Raw genomic sequence first — 23,547 nt, forward strand, 5'->3', positions numbered from 1 at the left:
CTAGACAGAATATGAGGGACATTCACGCAAGCCGCACGATTTGTTTAAAGAAGACAGAAGGAAGCGTTGACTGAATCGTGATGACGTACGACAAACATTTCCTTGTATCACGATGCTCAGTCGTCACTGTTGGTAAACAGACTACTTCTTCTGGTGCAGTGAACCAATTAAAAACTTGGTCAACATCGATAAAATTCCTTCTGCTTGCTTTGCTGATTTTGAAAATAACTCGATTTCAAGCTGTCGTCATTAGCGGAATGTATTGTTGAGAACAGAGTTTGGAAATCACTAAAATAGCTTGGAAAATTATGTAGCCATCATGATTACTTGGTAAAAAGGCCAAGGTACCACTTTAAATATGAATATGTTGATAACGAATAGGGTGAGAATAAGTTTTTCAAAACAAAATTTTCGGTTTAAAATTAGAGAAACTTTTCACACGAAGTAATTTATCATTTCATTGACTTCTAATTCGCTTGTTGCTGTCCTTGACCAGCAACGAAATGCTGCGTCGTTATATTGCGACTGTGTTATGTATAAAAATATTTGAAAACTAGTAGGGTTTCATTATTTAATATCCGTTCATGTATAGATTTTGCTAATCGAACATTCCTAATGCTCGAAATTAATAAAAACAGTAATTTTTTAAATATTAGCCCACATTGGTCATACAGAAGACTTATTTTTAAATTCAACATTTTTCGTAAGCTTCGTTTTTATATCCATGAAGAAAAAGCAGAAGTCCGGCAACGAAGAACTGTGATTGGTCGAGACGCTGAGGACATTTCGAGGGTCATCGGCAGCATCAGCTGCGGCAGGCCCAGTATAAAAGCGAGGGACCGCCCCCCTCAAACTTAGTCGTGAGTGATCCTTGTCCTGGTGACCACGTGACATGTGCTGCAGCGGTGCCGTACCGACGATACGGTACAGCGCTGTGCTTTAATTAATGCAGATAAAGGGTACAGCGTTGCACTGCACAGGTATGAGAATACATTTTGTATTGAGGCAATTGACCTCTAAATCTTAACTGTCGACCTTCAAATGGGGTGAAAAGCACTGTAATAAATCTATGATTAACTGCATCTAAGATATGATGCAGTGCACCTATAAGGCTAAAAAGTACTGCACCTGAACTGTGGTGCATTGCACTGAAGTTGTGGTGCAATGCATCTGAACTCACTGCAATAAATCTATGATCTAAAATATGATGCAGTCACTGCATCTAAAATATGATGCATCTATGCATCAAACAAATGCATCATCAAAATATGATGCATCAAACTGCATCTAAAATATGATGCAGTCACCTGAACTACAATGTACTGTACCTAAGTTATGGTGCATTGTACTGAAGTTGTGCTGTGGTGCATTGCACTGAAGTTGTGGTGCAATGCATCTGAACTACGATGTACTGCACCTTAGCTGTGGTGCATTGTGCTAAAGTTGTGGTGCAGTGCACCTGAGCTACGCTGCACTGGTAGCCTGTGCATGCATCGCAGTGCACTTGGCAATGGTGCACTGCCACTGCACCATATCTGTGATGCAACAGGCAATCAATTAAAAGTTTTTGATCAACAATGCACCGAAGCTTCATATGCAACTCGCGGCAACTTAATAATTCTTTATAAATTATTTCATAATGAATGGTTAACAATGGATAAATCATAATAATTCATAATGAATAGATTGAGATCGTAATGAATAATTATCGAAAATTGTGCTCGTTGTTTCTGCAGATGTCTTAATAGACCAATTCCTTAATAGTTTATTAAAATTTATTCAAATAAAAATCTAGAAGTTCCCCCAGACATATTTATGATATTTGAAATCGATTTATTAGCTAGTTGATTTTTATCAATTGTTATTAATAAGAAATTCACTAAACAAGAGACGCTCATTATTGTTAACTCAACATTAATCCCTTCGTCATCAGCATTATCCTATTCCACCAGGATTAGGAATCCGACACATCAAGCACCAATAGCTTAATTTGAGTTTTATTGTAGGCAAAGAATTATACGAATTAACAACTTAGGTTTAAGGATAATACTCTAAATACTTACACCGAATATTCACGTATACTCATAGACTATTTATGCGCTGACAAACCGCCATTGTGGATACAAGATCTGAGGACCGTACTATTACAATAATTATTGGTGTTCATAAGTTACTGAGACTACAAATTAGTAAACTTCGATTTCGTGATTTCATCAGCTGTTTCGGCTGTTTTTTAGCTTGAAAAACTAGCTGTTTTTCGAGCTAAACTCGCCTATCGCGATCCATAGATTGCCCTCTACGTGTACTTAGGATGCTGCGTATATAAGAGAATTTTTTATAGCATGATATGGATTTCCATTGAATATTTAAAGCAGTTTTAACCATTCAAACTTGATAAATTTAAGGAAAATTTAAAAAGTTGAATTTCAAACTACAATACTAGAGAAATAGAGTCGTCATTTACCGCCGTTGCGCTGGAATTTAGCTACCTTGAATGCTTATATAATTCAAAGATTTGCTGGAAGACTCTAAAAATAATTTTAATAGCAGAGTACAGAAAAACTACGAAACTTGAGCATCCGAACTTGAATGGTTTCAATGCTTCAAGTTTGTACATTTGAATAAAATTCTAAAAAATGCAAAAAAAATAGAAAAATAACATTTTCAAGTGTTGCAGTGGAAACTGCATTTCCAGCACGAAGTACGACAGTGTATGTTTTTTTTTTACCGGTAGATAGCAGATACGATTTAATTCCCCTTTTCTTTGAATTCTAAAGCTAAATTTGGTTGAATTTCGTTCTAAATAGAGCTTATGAAAACTTCGAAACTTCGAAAACTTGTTGAATGAATAAATGTAAACACCGTGCAGAACAACAAAATCGAAAATAATCTCACTACCATTACCGAAGTATGAGTTAAATACAATATCCTTGATACATTTGCAATTTCTAAACAATCTCCTCAAGGTTTTCCATGACTCACTTTGACCAAGAGCTGAACACTTGCGCTACAGGTGTGACCTACTAGTTAGCTTACCTGTACAGTGTACTCATGACCTAGCTCTCTTCATGCTCTCTTCATGCTCTTCATGTTCTATTCATGCTCTCTTCATGCTCTTCATGCTCATCGTGCTCTTCATGCTCTTTATGCTCTCTTCATGGTCATCGTGCTCTTCATGCTCTTTATGCTCTCTTCATGGTCATCGTGCTCTTCATGCTCTTTATGCTCTCTTCATGGTCATCGTGCTTTTCGTGCTCTCATTATGTTCTTTATGCTCTTCATGCTCTTCGTGCTCTCTTTCGTCCTTTATGCCATATTTTGGCTCTTCATGTGTTATCATATGAACCAAAAATTTAAAAGTATAGAAACCGTACTGTGTGCGAAAATGCCATGGATTAAAATCTTTATTTTTTCAGTTTGCCCCTCGGTTTTTTCTCTTCGCAAATTGGGAATTCAATCATCAAATTATTTCAACATTTTTGATAAAAGTTATTGAGTTTAGGGGCATTTAGAATATTAAAATGAAGGCAGCTCACATGCCTGTAATTTTGATGTAATCTTGAAACGAATAAATTCATGGCTCTGACATGGTAAAAATTTGCCTAAATATCAGCAATAAATTAAAATAGTCGATATTCAATAACAGGGAGCAAGCAATTTGCTTGTGTTACTAACTATAAAAACCACCCAGCACACAAAGATTAAAATACATTTATTTGAACTTCACAAAGTAAAATGCTGAAAATATCAGACGGCGGTAAAAATTTTCCACGGTTTATACATTTACAGCGGCGATACTTTGTTGACATGCATAAAAATGGCTATCGTGATACACAATAACTTAATTTAATTTGGAAACAATAAATAAATTTGCACTTGGATGGATTATTTCTGGCAAGTGAATGTTCGAAGGTTGTCAGCTGATTTTTTAAATGTCAAAAAAGAGTCAACTACTAACTTTATTTTTGTGCAGTAAGCTAAAATAAAACACAAGGGGCCATATATAACTATAGAAATCAGTTTAAAAACTTTCTTACGCATGAAGATTTCTTATAACAGTTTTCGAAAAGTTAACAATATAAGTTTTTACAATTTCTATAGCGAGCTCATAGAAATGAATCGATTTTGTTTTTCATACTGGACGTGGATACTCTGTAACTTCCCTTTATGCTATCGAGGAAATATTTGGGAAATGCACAGAAATATGTATATGTAATTTATACATATTTCTTTATACATATTTANTCACCATTAAATTCACACGTTTTTTATGTTACAATTTTGGCAATGACTCATCCAAATTAAACCTTGGTTCCTTCCGTATCATTTTTAATTAATTATTTAAAGAATGAAGACGTTGTGGGCATTCAAAAAGTTTCGTAGTTAGGGGAGCTGAAAAATGTAATCGTACTTTTAACTAACACTTTATTGTATACTATTATTATTTAAACAATTTAAAGATTTTCGTCCAAAAAACCTTACAATTTTGTTAGTAACTCTAAATTGAATTATTTTTTCATAATTTTAGAGTTTGAATAAATACAGCAGTAAACGTTGTATGAATGGGCTTTCAATTATATATAGAATTATCTCACCTATGTAATTTTTTTGCCCATAAGATAATACAATATCCTTCTTGTTTATTGCACAGAAGATAATGCCAAATCTGTATTGAGATTTGCACATAATATGATACCAAGTCTTTCTAGTGCAATACACTTAAGATAATACCTAATTTTGTTGAGGCATTGCACATAAAAACCTTTAAATAATCACTTTCAAAACATTTTGACCATTCAAGTATCACAAGTATCATCAAAAACACCAAAGGAATTTCGAATAATATTTGACCTATGATTCATTCATCATCAAGCATCAAGGGAGTCGAGGTAAATTTTTTTCATAACGTTAATAAATTTCTCAAATATCAAAAAGTGTAGACGAAACATTTCATAACATTTACACTTCCTATAAGAATCAGAGAATTCTACAAAAATAGTTTTCATAACATTTGCACTTCCTTCAAGAAGCAGAGTGTGCTTGAAAAATAGTTTTCATAACATTTGCACTTCCTTCATGAATCAGAGTGTGCTTGAAAAATAGTTTTCATAACATTTTCACTTCCTTCAAGAATCGGAGTCTAGAAAAATAGTTTTCATAACATTTCTCACTCATGCGATTTGTTTAGGAATGCGAGATGATGGCACTGCATTTCAGAGCCACGCATTGTTTAAAAAGATGCCACGCGCGACCAAGGCTCACGCTTGCGTACATGCCTGACGTTGCGTACAGTGACCATGACGTATGATGTTGAGTTTTTCATCAGGGCATTCTTTCATTCATGCATTTCATTCAGTCTTAAGTATTTCATTCTCTTTATAATATATCCATCTTATAATAATGTTGTGTACTCGACTGTAAAGCGGACTGCTGAAGTGGTAGTGACTATTTGAATTATTGAAATACGTTCAATAATTCAAAATGTTACAATTTTTTATAAACTTGTTGTCGGTTAAAAAATTTTTGATGAGCGTGATTTGATGAATGGAGGAATATCGACGAGTAAAAATTTTAGGTAGTAAGATAGGGTTTTTTCGTATTTAATAAATTCGCAATATAATCGTGATGAAATCGGTCCGTCTAACGATGAATTAATGGGCGATATAAACAAAAATACATAGCGTTTCAATATGTATATCAAGTATATTTTTAGCCGCATTTATAATAATAATGTACAATTTGTAACCCGAATAATACAGTATGAAAATGCAATGCTGAACCATTGCATGTTTATTAAGAAAATTTATGTCTGATGTTTGAAGGTTATGAAATGCTGTACGAAAAACATGTTTGAAGTGTAAATAGATCTTACTTGCTATACAACAGTATACATAGAATAAAGGAAATCAAGGTAGTATTCATAGCTGCGATGTAAACCTCATGTACTGCAGTTCAGCGGATGTGCACTTACTATGTACGGCTGTTAATTTGGCATCATATAGCTGCTGTTGCAGCTGCACAAAAGTACGTGGCGTGCTATGCATTTGGCAGCTGCAACATCTGCACTCTCTACCGTAACATTGTACTTCAGGTTCATGTTCTACTTCTTTTCTTCTACTGGCGAAACATTTTGGTGATTCTGTCACGTACCGAAACTATAAAAGTCACCGTCGAGAAGGCCTGTGCAGTTTATATAATCAATGTTATGTGTCTGTTAAGACATGTTTTGTAGTCCCGACTTAATGGAATTAATTGATGAATGTTTTATAATAACAGGTAATAAATAACTTCTGTGGATGAGAGTGTTTATATGATATGAAATTGGATCGAATTTACTCAATACGTGAATTTATTCAAACAATTACCATAAGTGGAAAGAATTTCATTAAGTGGAACTAGGCTCAATAGTCGCTATCTTGGAATTAAATGGTTGTGTTCACAAAAGATACCAAGGTATTCAAAACACGGTAAAATACAATACCTTACAATATGCCTAAAAAATCATAATGCAACGCAATTATTCCATACACAATAACCATGAACTGAAATTTGTTAAGTTGTTGAGATAATTATAATGCGAATATAAAAATTAATTTTTAAATTATGTTTAATTAATTAATTTATGTTGGATTAATTTAAAAATTAATTTAAAAAACAACACTTCTAAAGAGGCCAGTGTCTACGATGTTATACATGTACAATGAGTTTCTTATTTTATTTTTATATATTAAAAATATTATTTATCAAATTTGTTATTATATGTCAAGTACTTTTCTTTTATAATTTTTAAAATTATTTATTCTGTTTATTGACTCATACATTGTCTCCAACTTCACGCAAGTGTGCAAAATTTCAAATTGATTTGACAGGTTGAAGTATGTAAAATATCCATCATTAGATTTATAGCAGACAAACAAACAAACAAACAAGCAAGAAGTGAAGTTAAATAAAAAAAATGAATTTTACATCAACAGCTTTCAAGCTGAAATGGTAATTAGCGCACGTTAGAATGTGGTCAGCGCAACACGCGCTGTCGACGTATGAATCGTCGTGAAGAAAAGGCAATTCATCACGACAAGTTTAATAGTCAGTGTAGCCATCTCGTCAGTGAAAATTACTCTATTTCATCATCCACGCTTTGTGGGAATCAATGTTTGTGCGTGATATAACGCCGACTACTACGGATTCTCAGTTTGCGTGGTATTTTTTTCAATAACACATTGTATTCCCGAACTGATAAAATTTCACCGGGCCAAGGCAGCTTCTTCCGGCAATTTTCTAGAGACAAATTAAGAAAATCGCCAATCTCTTCCACCGTGCGCCGCCCGTTAATAAAACTTTTCGTTAATGATTATGAGATGCAGAGCTATTTAGTTGGACACAGGTTCCACAACTACCGTTATTAATCAAAGCGCTTCAAAAGACGCCAATATGTTGAAACAAACAAAGTTATCCACCAACGGTGACAATTTAGAAATTAAATGCAAAATCAAGTTAGCTGTTAAACTAAAAACGGTAAAAGCGTGCAGCTTTTTAGCTCTTGCAGTTGAGGATACGGATTTATTAGCAAAGTCTAAATCAATAATTGATTTTCGTGCGAATTTCGGTCGCGTTTACACGTGACATTGAGGCGCAGAAGCCAACATTATGCCTGGCAATGCACGATACGGCATGTCTATGCCGCCTGCAGAGGATATGTCCTTGAGTGCCCAGCAACAACACTGATGCTCGGTACACTGTAGCTCAGTACCTGACGGTACACTGTAGCTCAGTACCTGACGGTACACTGTAGCTCAGTACCTGACGGTACACTGTCGCTCTGTATCTGACGGTTACACTGCCGCTCAGTAGCTGACGGTACACTGTCGCTCAGTGTCTGACGGTACACTGTCGCTCTGTATCTGCTCGGTACACTGTCGCTCAGTATCTGACGGTACACTGTCGCTCAGTGTCTGACGGTACACTGTCGCTCAGTATCTGACGGTACACTGTCGCTAAGTAGCTGACGGTACACTGTCACTCAGTATCTGACGGTACACTGCTGCCCAGAGCTCGGTACACTGTCGCTCAGTATCTGACGGTACACTGTCGCTTAGTACCTGGCGGTACACTGTCGCTCAGTACCTGACGCTACACTGTCACTCAGTACCTGACGGTACACTGTCGCTAAGTATCTGACGGTACACTGTCGCTAAGTATCTAATGGTTACACTGCCGCTCAGTATCTGACCGTTAAATCACCTGATACAAAATTTTCAAACAGAATTTTAATATCGTTCAGCATAGTGAGCATAAAACATGGTGTGCTGCTAAACGCCTTCGTTCAAGATATAGAAATCCCAGCACCTCTGTATCTAGGCAACATAATCCCAGCACCTCTGTATCTTGGCAACATAATCCCAGCACCTCTGTATCTTGGATCAGATTATCCAATGATCTTCTGCTCTAATCCAAGGGTTTATTGATTATTTATCGGTCGACAGCCTAATTTCTGAAGATATAATATTTAAGATTAGGCCGATTATTCGCTGTCCGATTAAGATCAGGCTGAATATTCGCTTTAGGATTGTTGGAACTAAACTAACACAAGAGATGCCAGTGGCACCCAACAATGATGGTTTTAATATAAATCATAAACGGATCATTATTACGATTAATAATTATTTCGAACGCCTGAGCTGAATTTCTCAGAGGCATTTAACAATAAAAAATATAACTCAGTACTCACTGCAGTGAGTGACAGAGAGCGCATTTTCACGTCGACGAAAACGTGAAGTCACGGACGGAGACAGACAAACGGACGGACAGACAGACAGACAGACGGACGGACGGACGGACAGACGGACATGGCGAACACAATAGTGCATTTTTTTCCATAAATGAGAAAATGCGCTAAAAAGCTCTGCGACATTATGGGCTCAATTGAAAAAATAAAGTTTTAGCACAGGGTATCAATATGGGGAATTTAAATAAGGTTAGAATAATCTTTGACTTTCCTTCATGTAAGTGCAACAATTACTTCCGCTAATGCTTATCATAACTGCTATATCTGTGCAAAATCCAAATAATGGAATTTTTTTTCGAACTTTAATTTACAAATGAAAATAAACTTAAATTGGGACAACGGTCCTTGTTAATAACTTGATTATTTAGATTTGATATTTTTCGTGTAACTTGAGTCGTTCTCTGATTTTGCATATAACCTTGAAGTTTTGAATAGATGAATAAATCGGCCTCTCTTAAATTTTTTAAATAACGCCGACTTTAAATTTCCCTAGTTTCTAAATTCTTAGTACAAAAAGAATTTGGTTGGTTCAAATACAAGCAAATGTGTTGCCCTGAAATGCATGAAATTTACAAGATTACATAAGAAAAACATGAGATGAAGGAAAATCTTGCAACGAACTTGATTGAATGAAATTGAAATCGAGGAGTAAGGCTTCAGAGGAGTCTGGCTTCAGAAGAGTCAGGCTTCAGAGGAGTAAGGCTTTAGAGGAGTCAGGCTTCAGAGGAGTCAGGCTTTAGAGGAGTCAGGCTTCAGAGCAGTCAGGCTTCAGAGGAGTCAGGCTTCAGAGGAGTCAGGCTCTGTCTCTTATACACATCTAGATGTGTATAAGAGACAGCCTCTGTATCTAGGCAACATAATCCGCACCTCTGTATCTAGGCAGCATAATCCCAGCACCTCTGTATCTAGGCAACATAATTTATACTTTCAAATACCAAGCACTAGCTCCTAACGCACATCGAGCAAGCGCTCGACTGAATTCGAGATGCCAGACTTGAAATTATTCCATGTCACGTACTGAAATTATCTAATTCCACTGACGAAGAGACTGGTGATATATTCGTACTCTACGTATGCTCTGTAATTCATTGTAATTCTTTTACAAAACGTTGGGTTAAAATTTTGTAATAGCCAAGTACCATAAATGATCATAACTTTCACAAACAATTTCATTACCATCATAATAAGGATGAGAACGATAATCGCTTGCTTGCTGATATTCAAACGTTTGGTATTCATTTTTTCATAATTGTTATTCTCTTTAATGCCCGCAATCCACGAACAACATACAGTTGAGACTCTTATTTTGTTCCTGATTATTGCTATATAGCATTTAAGATATGCATAAAGATATTGGGAAATATATTTTGTATAAAATTATACGAAGCTCTAGAACCATAATATTGAACACGATATGTGACAGTTAAGTGAATATGTAAAAAATAACAATTTAAATAGGCTAACTGAGTTGGACACAGAATTGTGCAGGCTAGAATGAAAAACTTGCCATCAACATTTTCTTGGAAATGCAGTCAATGAAACTGTGAACGTTACACAGCAAAACAAAAATTTTTGTGAAATTCAACTTCATTTTAATCTTCATAGAATCGCTCAACTAAGATGAAATTTTCTCCTCATTTAATGAGGTAAAAAAATAATTTTTGCATGGGCATAAAATGCCAGATTTCTACACCCGTAATAAACTTCCCACAAATATTTGATCATGTTATTAAAATATTACCTTGTAATCTAAAATAAAGATTCATTATTATTATTAGATTATTTATTAAAACAATGAATATATGTAGATTATTTGTAAAACGATGTTGTAACAGTTAAAAATCAGTATTTTCAACAACATGCCGTTGCCATTACAATCTGTAGATCTTCCCTCTGCCCTCAAGGCCAAGAAATTTATTAGATTTCCTTCTATTTTTTTCCCCAAGTCTACATCGCTAATTTATATGATTAACGTCTAGTTTTCAAGACCGCTTAGCTTATTTATAAGATTCGCGTTTATTTCCGTGGTAAGTCCGAATAAAACGAGAAGATGGTGTTGAGATAAATAAATATTATGTGTCCCATGTTTAGTCAAGTGCATGAATTAACAATGCAAATGGATTAGAAATTAATGAACTCCTCACGTAAACAATAATTAGAACCCCAGGAAATATTCAGCATGATTAAAAATTCAAAGGCATGTAATAAGAAAAGTAATCCACTGAAGCAAATAAGCATTTGCAATTTAATCGCATAAATATCAATCAATGATGCTCCAAAGTAATAAATTTTGATTAATAATTAAATTTAATCAATGTTGATTAATGAGGTAATAGTATTCGTCGTAGTAGTAGTGGTAGTAGTAGTAGTAGTAGTAGTAGCGTTGTTCAATGCCACTAATCAAAATGAGTTATTCAACGACTTAAATTAAAGATCGGTATGTCTTCCTGCAGATATCCATTGTAGTCTTACTCACCTCGGGCGCCGTAAGCCCTCCCATAAACCTGTCTCTCCCACTCGTCTTGGCAGCTGCGCACGACCAGCCCCGTGATCACGATCTGCTCGGGCATGAACGATTAATTAACTCGGGCACGTGCAATCGAGCTGATCGTACGTTCGGGCATGTACGATCAACTATTAAATCGGGCATGTACGATCAACTCGGTCATGTATGATCACCTTGGTCATGTACGATCAACTCGGTCATGTACGATCAACTCGGGCATGTACGATCAGCTCGGGCATGTACGATCAGCTCGGGCATGTACGATCAACTCGGGCATGTACGATCAGCTCGGGCATGTACGATCAGCTCGGTCATGTACGATCACCTTGGTCATGTACGATCAACTCGGTCATGTACGATCAACTCGGTCATGTACGATCAACTCGGTCATGTACGATATATACTTATAAATTCCATTAGTTTTTATCTTATCTTAAGCCAATCAGATCGGAAGCAAACCTTCGAATATGAAAGCAGAATTACGCATATCTCGATCAAAAACTTTTCCAATTAAGATGTTCTGAATTAATTATTTGATGCTACATTTGCTATGTCAATTATCGGACCAGAATTACCCCCGTTCTAGCGTTCGTTGACCGCTAAGAGGAAGATCAAGAGCACTCACCTGCTCTCGTCTCATGAAGTGATCACACTTCGACTAATCCGGAATCACATACTTAAAATTCATAGATAAAACTCGCTACCAGGTTGATGACCAGATATGTGGTCATATGTTGTGGTAAATTTTAACTCATTTAATACTTTGAATTCGTAGTTTGATAATAATTAATATTTCAGTTCTTCCAATAGTGTGAAGCCTAGCCTTAATATTTTCTGAGAAGTAGTTGGAAAATGTTTTTTGCGCAATGATAAACATCTACAAGGTTTTTATTTGAAAAGTTTTAAAACTTGAACTAAATTCGATTTATTGTAATTAGGACATTTTTCGCGTCTCAAATTTTGCGAATATTTCAGTAATTTACCATTGATTTAGTTTTAGTCTAATACATTGAATTGAAGTAATCATGGGGAATCATTTTTAATGGCTCAATCAAAATTCTTCGTTTATCATCCCCAATCAAATGCCTCTTTATTTCTTTTCAGAGCAACCTATCCACAATTTTTTAGTAGAAATCTAATAACTGCCCTTTAAACCACCGAGCAAAAAGTAATTTTATTCTGAGGTTTAACCACCGACCAAAAAGAAATTTTATTCAGAGGTTTAACCACCGAGCAAAAAGTGATTTTATTCTGAGGTTTAACCGCCGTCCAAAAAGTAATTTTATTCTGAGGTTTAACTACTAACCAAAAAGAAATTATATTCTGAGGAAATGGGGAAGCTGAACTCGTGCAGCGACATCATCGGTGCCCAGGAGCTGACCAGCTTGGGATTATACAAGGCCCTGGCTGCGGAGTTCATAGGCACCCTCCTGCTGGTGCTGGTGGGGTGTGGGTCGTGCTTGGGTGTCACCAACACCACCAGGATCGCGCTCACCTTCGGCCTCACAGTCGCCACCATCGCACAGGTGAGAAATCAAGTTTTTACGCGCGGAAAAAAATGTTGTTATTATTTTTGTGGTGAAATTATTTTTGAAGGAATATTAAATAATTAGCAATAATAATGCTGGACTTCGAAATAGGTTTCGAGAAAAAAATAGGTTTTAATCCTTTTTTTGATCTGAAATTATTTTTCAAGGAATATTATATAATTAGCAATTTTTTTGGACTGCAAAATACGTTTTGAGAAAGGTAAAGAAATACGTTTTGATCCTTTCTTTGATCTGAAATTATTTAATAAGGAATATTATATAATTAGCAATTATGCTGGACTTCGAAATAGGGTTTGAGAAAGAAAAAAATACTATTTGATCCTATCTTTGATCTAAAAATTTTTTGTAGGGAATATTATATAATTAGCAATTATGCTGGACTTCGAAATAGGGTTTGAGAAAGAAAAAAATACTATTTGATCCTATCTTTGATCTAAAAATTTTTTGTAGGGAATATTATAAAATTAGCAATCATTCTGGACTTCGAAATACGGTTTGAGAAAGAAAAAAACACGTTTTGATACTTTCTTTGATCTTAAATTATTTAATAAGGAATATTATATAATTAGCAATTACGCGGGGCTGCGCTATTGTAAACAAATTTCATGCCAGAAATCCTTAATTGAATTGATTAATAGAGAATTGAGACAAAATTTTGATAACGAATCAAAACTGAAGTGAAAAAATAAATGTAATAACCTCCTAGCGTCTATGTTAGCAACTGACGCTCTAGTAATACCATTGTGCAGATATATTACATTTATACATAAGTTACATATGAAAATCATTGAGATCAATTATGCATTATGTATGAGAGTTCAAGAGAGAAAAGAGATATATCAGTTATATAACAACATTTTTTATGCAAAGTGCATTGTTCTATCAAGACTGCTGTATCTATCGATATAAGTTTGAAATGAAATATTAATTGAGATTTCAGCGCACGAAATATAAATTTAGCTCTTTATATAGTGATGAAGTTGCATATATGTTGATGTATTACATATATTTATATGAAATATGCTAAGGGATATCGCATAAAAATGGGATGCCAAGTGACTCATCAGTTAATATTGTTCAATTCTAATTTTAGGCACAAGCTTAGCCGAATTTTTTTCCCATTTTCCCTTAAAAATTGAATTCGTGATAAATTTTGAACATCTTTAGTTATATTCCGGGGAGTAACCAATGAAGTTATAAATTTTATTGTTCCTTTTCTTCTTCTTCTTTTTCTAAAAATTGAAAGCTCAAATAAAGTCAGGTACCTTGTATTTCAATCGCCAGAAGGCGAGCTGAGATGAGAAAAGATTTTCGAAACAGCGAGAAATAGCTGAACAAGACTAAACTATGAGTGTTGTTTATACTTAAATATTTAATGAGTGATCCCATAAGATGTACTTTAAAATATTTAATGTGCAATCCAAACAGTTAGTTGTAAAGTTATATGAATTAATATCAACATAAATTCTTAGCGCTAATTAAAAACTTAGCGATATATGAGCCAATAACGCGTATAAAACGTAGATTTCTTATGTAAAAGTAATATGTAATTAAATTAGTTTCAAATTTACAGCATTGAAATATGAAAGTAATGAAGTTGAAGAGAGATTTCTATACGCACATCTCTCAATTTCCCTAAATCTTTTTCAGCAGCTAGCACGGTCAATGTAGGTATTTTTCCACTCCTGATTCGTTAATTGAACGTCGAATTTACAATCATAATCGCTCATTTTCACACGTGAATGAAGCAGGAAGTTTCATTTCAGTTAAGGTGCAGCGAAGCCACGGAGTAAATTTGGCAGAGAATCTCTGGTTTGCGGTGCCAACGTTGAATGTTGCGTGGCTCAACATTCTAGTCTCTATCGATGGTTCTGCCGCGTATCTTAACCTTCTATCGCTCGACTAATTAGAAACTGCTGTAGAAATAGCATTATTGTCCGAGACTTGCTGCCAAAGTCACACGTTACGTGTCCTTCCACTGAACTTGATGCTGAAGCCTTTGCCACTTGTGTTAATACTTATTTCATAACTCTATGGACAATTCTAGTAAAAATGAACGGTAATATAAAGAGTTTTTCTAAAGAACTCCGGTATTTAAAATGTTTTAGTATAATCGATTTAAAATAACATTCAATTCACTTTTACTTCACTTATTTTCATTTACTTTCACATTTATTTTCCCTTTGTGTTTACAAGCATAAATACATATTCTGTACGTATATAACACGAACCAGGAAAATTACAAAAGTTCATTCATGTGTATCATAAAATTTTCCACTGTGAACGGTACAATTTATTTTTAAACAATTTATGAACGACAACAACTTTTATATAAAAACTTTTTTAAGGACTGTACATAATTTTTCCAGCCGCCACGATATCAATGAATGAGCCATTTCTTGGTGCTCTTGAACTAATTTTGCATCTGTTGCTGCATGTGCATCTATTTCTGTCGCTGCATCTGTTACTGTAGGTTTTTAATACTTTCACCTTCATGTGTTAAGATATTTGTGACATGAACAAATGTGTTATTAAACGCCTTCTTTTTGATCATAGAGTCAAGGTTACCATGTCACGTCTCAATGTGCGCCGATAAAAAAAATATAACTCAGTACTCACTGCAGTGAGTGACAGAGATCGCATTTTCTCGTCGACGAAAACTTGAGGTCAGGGACGGACGGACAGACGGACAGACAGACAGACGGACAGACAGACAAACGGACATGGCGAGCACATAATGTGCATTTTTTCCAAAATGAGAAAATGAGCTAAAACGCCCATTTAATTAACTGTTTCATAAACAATTATTGTCGAGTGCAAGGCTGTATCTGATTCACATACAAACGGTTTTATATAATCATCTTACAATGTACAAATAAAATTTCATTTAGGCCTCGTTTAATAAGGGTAATGGGATTTATTTAAATATATTGATTTAGATTTGGTTATGCAATTAAACGTATTTTCGAACCCTCGCACATTTAGACTTGGTTAGAGAAGAGGGGGGGGGGCAAGATTTGTATGTTTTTATGATGTTAATGATCAGTGTTAAATATTTTTTTTACTAGCATTAGATCCCAGATTCATGTGCAATATTTCCGAACTTAGCATTTATTTAGAAATAATTATACATAATAGTGATAGGCAAGTTTAAAATAGGACCAGGTATTGTATTTGTAATTCAATATATATGTGTAAAACCCGATTATATTTCCAATTAAAATCTTAACAGAATGTAGTCTACCTGCGATAAAGTCAATATGCGTCTCATATCATCATAATATTATTCTTTTATATATATATATATATTTTTAATACGTTAAGAAATAAAAGTGCTACGGGTTCATGCTTCGTCGCATGGTCCCAGTGTACAAGTTTGCACAATTTCACAGATGAGTTGCCACTGAGGCTCTCCATATAATTGCACAGATGCTCACTCTGGGAATTAGAAGGTTCGTGTTACCAACGCGCATGGCTAGACCTCTTAACACTTATGTCAAGTAATTTACTCATTATTAATTACATTAGACACACTATATTTTGCTCATGCAACCTCTCATTTTCTATAATAAACGTCACTCTGTATTGCCACGTAAATATTCATTGTGTGCATTTATCACATAATAAAATTGTGCATATATCACATAATGTTATACATAAATATCACCACTCACACCTCATTCATACACTGTTTCCTGAACGGCCAATTTTTTGGTTTTCTTATATCGCATCATAATTGCGCACTACCTTAACGGACTTTAATATAATATATCAAGTGATAAGTACAGGAGTAAAGTTTGCAATCCAGTTATTTTTTGCAGGATAAACTTAGCAAATACATTAATTTATTGCAAGATAAACTTGCAATTCAATTTATTTAATTCTTACATTATATACGCAAATTCTATTAGTTTAGCAACATTTGGGGCAAGGAGTTTACTTGTGCAGAAAAAGTTTGAATGAACTTAAAAGGCACTTTTTAACGACGACTAGAGGCACCTAAAGTGTGAATTTTCTACATGCAAATGTAGTTTGAGAATTTTAGCTCAAAAAGACATAATAAAATAGAATGAAAATATCATATTTTCTATTTTTTTTCCACTATCAGCGTATGGGGAAAAACTTTCCTGGCAAAATTTCAAACGGCCACCTCATCGAGCCAGGCTGGAACAATGATAAGGAAAATAGTAGTCATTCTGTGTTTCCTTATTCTTCTTTGGGAAAAACTTTTCTTGATTCCCTAAAATGCGTTCACAGACAAATTTTGCTCTGATTGAATTTTATGGTAGACTCTTTACCAGCTTGAATAACGAATTCTGTTTTTAGAAAAAATCGCTAAAAATATGAAGAGTTGGTACCTCTTTTTTTCATTAAATATTTAAAAAAATTTAAGTACGATGTAAATGCTCGCGTGTATATTCGTCTTATCTCATTACTAAAAGAAAGCAAGAGCTACGGAGGGAAATGGGGCTTGGTAAGAGCCTGCCCAGAGGTCTGGAAAAGCTCTTAAAAAGAGGCCGTAATCACGATAGAGGTCAAGTTGGCCTGCCTTATCCATCCTGTGCCCCTCGTGCCCACATAATTCCTGTAACCTGCAAAAATATTTTGCGTCCAGGGCATCGTTTCGTGGATATTTTATCACGGAAATCTTGGCCGGTGACCCGTCATGTGACATTCACGAGCTTCTTCGCTGCCATGAAGTGGCGCAAAGAAATGAGCAGTAGATCAGAATAGAACATTGATCAAGATTGTATTCTTTGGAATAAACCAACAAGAGATCAATGTGAATAGATGAAGACAAGTGGATTGGTGAACGCACTTCTTTAATTTTAATTGCAGATTAATTGCATAAATTGATTTCCATCAATTTTTGAGAGAGGAATGATTTTTACGTTTTTTTTAACTAAAGATTTATAACAAACCCGAATGAGGAAATTTGTAACTTTCAGCCATAATTAAATGAAAGTGTCAGGTAGTTTTTTTAATAATGAGTGACAATAATTAAGACAATTAATCACTGCGATTAAACAAAAAAAATAATAACAAATAAAGGAACGCCGACAAATATTCAAATAGTGATAGGATGATAAAAAGCAATTTAAATTTATTTTTGCGGATCAACTTATTTTAAAGTTATTTTAGAGAACAATTTGGAAGATAGAGTAAATTTTGAGAATTCACTTGTTTAAGATAAAAATTTAATTTCAGAAGACGTTTTCAAAACTTGCGACTTAATATTGACTTTTAATAATATTGATTTTTGATAATGTTTCGTTACTTGAAAAAAGGTGTATACGTGCTTTTCAGTTACTAAAGAAATTCTTCACTTCTCATTACGAATATGGATAAGTTATTACAAGTATATTTTTTTTGTTGTAGAAAATTCATAGCAAATTAGTGCGATGTGTGCTATGTGGTTTTCAAAATGTCTATAAATGAGTGTTTACGATGTTGCTTAGCTTACTTAGTATCAATGAAAGAATATTATGATATTATTTGGTTTTCATAATATATATGAATGATATTATGATCTCTACTGTGAAAACAGAGCTTGAAATAAATGTTGAACTAAAATATATGGCAATTAAAATTTGAAAATTCCGGTATTCATGCACATTTACCCAGTAAGAAATTACATTTACCAAGTGGTTACAGTTCAGTTTCAGTTTACCCTGTTCGATAACAGCTCTGTGAGACCGTTTCTGGCCAGAATCGGCGAAGCGGCCGGGCGATTAAGTACAGCAGAATTGGAGCAGTGATTTGCGTAATCGAGACCGCAACGAGCTGCGAATGTTCTGCGATGTTAAGAATGAGCAACAAGTCCAACGTCCTAATCAACGCTGAAATCACTATTATTATTGCTATGTAACTCAGAGAAAAAATTATTCTTTAAAATTTAAAATGTCATAGAATACTGGAAGTTTTGAGAGAATATGTTTCTGGAGATCGAATGTGTGTTTAAGAACAGGTGTCCATACAAGGTTAACAGGTGCGCCAGCAGGGTTAACCTACACATGTGTGGTGGTCTCTGTCCTTACTGAGGACAGAGAGGTCTCATCACACAGCTTGTCTTGTCAGTATATGTGATGAATAGGTGATGAAATTTTTTCATCGTCGCGGAATGAAGTCGTATTTATTCATTAGGATTAAAAGGATATGATGATTGTCCCATGAACTATTTGCAAATTAATAAAGAATTAATAAAACAAGAAAATTATAATTAGAAATTATTGAATACAGGTTACAAAAAAATATTTCTATCTTTAAACGAGTTAGGCACTCGAAAAATCAGACCAGCTCTTCGAACAAAAAAAGTTCGAAATTAATTTATGCTTAATTAGGCAGAAAGTATTTTTTTTGTGTACTAACAAATAACGAACTAACGTGTACTAACATCGCGTTTTCCAGGCGATCGGCCATGTTTCGGGGTGTCACATCAATCCCGCGGTGACGTTGGGGATGTTGATGGCACGGTGCACATCAGTGGTCAGAGCTGTGCTGTACATCATCTTCCAGTGCATCGGAGCCATCACTGGAGCTGCCTTGCTTTACGTTAGTACAATCACTGTTATTAAATCGAGTAAGCTCAATTAGATTGAGTAATTCGGTCACAAATAATCAAGTAATCAAATTAGGTTAATTTTTCCATAAAAATGATGTTATAGATGTTTATTAAATTTGTATAACGTCCGAGCATATCTGTGTATATACCGAGCGACAGTTGACAGTATAGCTTGCAACATGCCAGTAAAACTAGAAGGGTTAGCCATCAAGTATATTTTCTTCACAACATAAAGCATTTTCCATTCAACCAGGAACTTCTTTGTTTTGTGATTGAGACATTCCCTTAGGCTTAGGGCTTAGTATATGAGATGTGTGCACAAATCGATTGAGACATTACCTAAGTTATTCTTATTCACTATATTTACCTTATTGGTTTATAAACTTAGACCACTGCCCAACGACCAGTCTGATCTTAAATATCAAATTATTTATTTATTCGATCGTGCTCAATTCACAAAGGCCTGCAATAATTGAACAATTTTGAATTTGATTAATTATTGCTAATGCCTTCGTTACCTCGTATGACCTACTATTCAAGCACTGAATGAAAATATATAATTATTTAAAAATATAATTCAATTGCAATACTTTTATAGTCCGGATTCAAAATACTTTTATAGTCCGGAAGTATCTCATCGAAGTAATATACTGTGTGTCAGTGTTACAGTAGCTGATATATTCCGTATTATCAGGGTCTGGTGCCATCATCGTTCGTTGGTTCGCTCGGCAACACGGGCCTGAACTCTGCGGTGTCGGGCGGCCAAGGCTTCGGCATCGAGTTCTTCATCACATTTGTGTTGGTGCTGACGGTGTTCGGTGCGTGTGATGACCGCAGGAGTGATGTTAAGGGCTCCGTGCCTCTGGCCATTGGGCTGTCCATCACTGCATGCCATCTCTTCGCGGTGAGAAAGTTGGATACAAAATCCCATGTTTATGAAAGCACGTAGTGATTAAAACTGTAAATAAAACTGTTGATAAAACGCAAGAGCCTCAGATACAAATTTTATTGATTCTACTGTTTTCACAATGTAAGAATTCATTCATAAATAGCGTTACCGTTACTGGTGCGAGTTAGTTATAGAAAATTAATATAACCTTTGCTGACGTTTCACACATATATCAGTGTATTAAAGTCTTAATGCACATATATCGGTATATTAATATCTCAATGCAAACTAAATTACTTTAAAGGTCCTGATGCAAACCCAATAACTTCATTTAGTTAATTATATGCTCTACAATGCAGGTCCCTTTGACTGGCTCCTCCATGAACCCCGCACGCAGCTTCGGCCCCGCCGTCATGATGGGTGATGACTACTGGAACGACCACAGGGTGAGCGGGAACTTTTTTTTAGACAAGGATATTTTTTGGACAAGGATTTTTTTGGACAAAGATTTTTTTGGACAAGGATAATTTTTGGACAAGGATTTTTTGGGACAAGGATATTTTTTTGGACAAGGAATTTTTGGACAAAGATATTTTTTTTGGACAAGGATATTTTTTGGACAAGGATATTTTTTTGGACAAGGATTTTTTGGATTAGGATTTTTTTGAACTAGGATATTGTGATGAATGACCATTGATATAGAAAATGAAGTTAAAACTTCAAGACATGAAGTTTTTACAGCACAAAAATAATAAATTTATTCATTCTTTGCCCGTTGCAGACAATGTCTGTAAATTGGATCAGAAAAAATTTCAAGTCAGCGGAGTCATGGGAAATTGTAATTTTTTGTTAGAACTTTTAACTTTCAACCTTATTTCAGACTGTCGGAATCGCACGACGATTGAGTTTTGAACTGTCTATTTCGCTGCCTGCTTCTCGCAAAAAATTAATCTTATTTCTCATAGAAGAGTTTCATGCCTCGATTTTCATATGTTATACTTTAAATATGTTGTTTCCGTTAATATCTGGGACTACGGATTAGCAAATATATTAGAATTTATACTTATACTGGATTTTATATATGTCTGCATGTGAGCGTATTCATTTATTTAAATTAAGTACTATGTTACACGAAATCTTAAGTGATGAATAATTAATCTGAATTAAGATCTAACTATCCAAGTAAAAAAGAAATCGGAATTGGTAATAAGCTAATTCATGGAAATTATTGTTTTTCTCTATATCGGACAACGATATTCTCATGTAATTTTTGAGGTGATATTATGCAAATCTGAGCTTACTTATTCATGCTATTGAAATGAATATGACTGTTTTGAAATGCCCAGCACTTTATGGAACTAGTGAAAGTCCAATGATAATGAAAAACCTCAGTCAGTTGAAAAAATTTGGCAAAAGGCCAGTTTTTAGATCCGTGGACAAGTCACAAAAAATACAAGAATCGACACAGGTCTACTGGCCTATTCTTCAATGCAGAAGATGGTACGCAATGTTATGCTATGCTATGCTATGCTATGCTGTGCTATGCTATGCTATGCTTTCCAGTCCGTGCTAAATTTTCTGAAGTAAGTAATTGGGAACCGGTACTTCTTAAAATCTCCCTCATTACTACTATATCTTAAAAGTTCGATACAGCGCAGGTGCGAACGCATTAGGAATATAGTGGTGTGGCTGCTTGGGTTCCATCATAACTTTCATATCGAAAAAGTAGAACAACAATAACACAACATGCAACGTTTTTCGGCAATGGTAGTTTTTTTTCATCATAACTCTTTTACATTATAAGTACAATTTTATGGCATGGGTGTTTGGGTTTAACTACGCATGCAAGGCCTTCTTTTCTACACAGGTATACTGGGTGGGCCCATTGGGCGGTGGTGCCTTGGCAGGGATCTTGTACTCGTACCTCTTCAGGCAGCCTAAGGGCGCTCTCACCACCAACGACATCGAAATTGGGAAGCAGGATCGCTTCTAATGTGCTTAGCTCAGGTGCTTCAGGTGCTTCAGGTGCTTCAGGTGCTTCAGGTGCCTCGGGTGCTTCAGTTCCTGTTTTCTTAACTGTCATTTACTGTCCTTCATTTACTCCTTCCATAGAAAAAGACTTTTGCCTTAATCTACGAATAGATTAACCGTCCTCAATGTACGAGTAATTTATTGCTAACGACCTGATAACGAGATAATAGACATAGGTAAGCGGCGACTGGCCAACTCAAAGCTAATACCACTAAATTATGTTATATCATATTATATTATACTATGCTATATTATATTATGTTAAATTATACCAAATTTTATTTCGTTATAGTATATTGTGCTATAGTATATTAAATCATTCTAAATCACTAAGCAGGTGTACTGGTTCGGCCCCATGTTGGGCGGGGCTGTCGCAGGCCTCGTGTATTCCTACGGCTTCAAATCCTCCGGTGAAGATCACAGTTTTTCTCCATCTGGGACTCACAGAATCATTGGCGAATCTTCCACTCCTCGGCCTTGATTTTCACGGCAAAATATTTCCAGCAACAAGAAAATCCACTTTTGTGGCTTCATTTACTGTGCTAGATTTATGCTTGCCATTTATCGACCGTTTACTGTGCTAAATTCTTGCCTGCCACGTTTTGCTTGTAAAGTTTCATTAAGAGCCGTCATTTGTCATTGGCCGTCATTTTTCAATGTAAGTTAACTGACGATGTTTTAGAAAGAAAATGTGGACGATCTAAATCACTAAGCAGGTGTACTGGTTCGGCCCCATGTTGGGCGGGGCTGTCGCAGGCCTCGTGTATTCCTACGGCTTCAAATCCTCCGGTGAAGATCACAGTTTTTCTCCATCTGGAACTCACAGAATCATCGGCGAATCTTCCACTCCTCGGCCTTGATTTCCACAGCAAAATATTCCCAGCAACAAGAAAAACCACTTTTGTGGCTTCATTTACTGTGCTAGGTTTATGCTTGCCATTTATCGACCATTTACTGTGCTAAATTATTGCCTGCCACGTTTTGCCTGTAAAGTTTCATTAAGAGCCGTAATTTGTCATTGGCCGTCATTTTTCAATGTAAGAAAACTGACGATGTTTTAGAAAGAAAATGTGGACGAGAAAATGTATGATTTAGTGTTTTCGTGAAATCGTTGGCGTCTGACGAATTGCTTATAATTTCTACGGCAATATTTTAACTCGCTTGTAAAAATGGGTACTATTAAAAAATTAACTTCGTATGTGCCATCAAAGAAAATGTATAATT

General features: G+C 35.2%; 1 protein-coding gene across 8 annotated transcripts; it reads left to right on the forward strand.

The window, feature by feature from the left end:
• The first annotated feature begins 870 nt into the window (after positions 1 to 870).
• Positions 871 to 23,012, forward strand: LOC108679486 (aquaporin AQPAe.a-like). 8 transcript variants are annotated; one of them, XR_001931383.2, is made up of 7 exons: positions 871 to 980; positions 12,396 to 12,817; positions 19,250 to 19,393; positions 20,098 to 20,307; positions 20,652 to 20,738; positions 22,160 to 22,335; positions 22,661 to 22,720. XR_001931383.2 is itself a non-coding variant. In XM_018168109.2 (7 exons), exons 2-6 carry the CDS (start codon positions 12,623 to 12,625, stop codon positions 22,283 to 22,285), a joined length of 762 nt encoding a protein of 253 aa, XP_018023598.1. In that variant the 5' UTR covers positions 871 to 980; positions 12,396 to 12,622; the 3' UTR covers positions 22,286 to 22,308; positions 22,661 to 22,727. The 8 variants fall into 8 exon arrangements, 7 of the variants coding, with proteins under 7 accessions (XP_018023598.1, XP_047738330.1, XP_018023596.1 ...); XM_018168109.2 differs by having other exon boundaries at positions 22,160 to 22,308; positions 22,661 to 22,727; XM_047882374.1 differs by having other exon boundaries at positions 22,160 to 22,299; positions 22,661 to 22,727.
• The last annotated feature ends 535 nt before the right edge of the window (positions 23,013 to 23,547 follow it).

The sequence above is a fragment of the Hyalella azteca genome, unplaced genomic scaffold, assembly GCF_000764305.2.
Source record: "Hyalella azteca isolate HAZT.00-mixed unplaced genomic scaffold, Hazt_2.0.2 contig10310, whole genome shotgun sequence".
Classification (NCBI taxonomy): Eukaryota; Metazoa; Arthropoda; class Malacostraca; order Amphipoda; family Hyalellidae; genus Hyalella; species Hyalella azteca.

Bases quoted from the DNA above. Each gene is read 5' to 3' on its own strand.
- LOC108679486 (XM_018168105.1), top strand. From the start codon at position 12,623: ATGGGGAAGCTGAACTCGTGCAGCGACATCATCGGTGCCCAGGAGCTG. The intron at 20,308-20,651 runs GTGAGAAAGTTG...TCTACAATGCAG, and splicing joins CTGCATGCCATCTCTTCGCG to GTCCCTTTGACTGGCTCCTC. The intron at 20,739-22,660 runs GTGAGCGGGAAC...ATCACTAAGCAG, and splicing joins ACTACTGGAACGACCACAGG to GTGTACTGGTTCGGCCCCAT.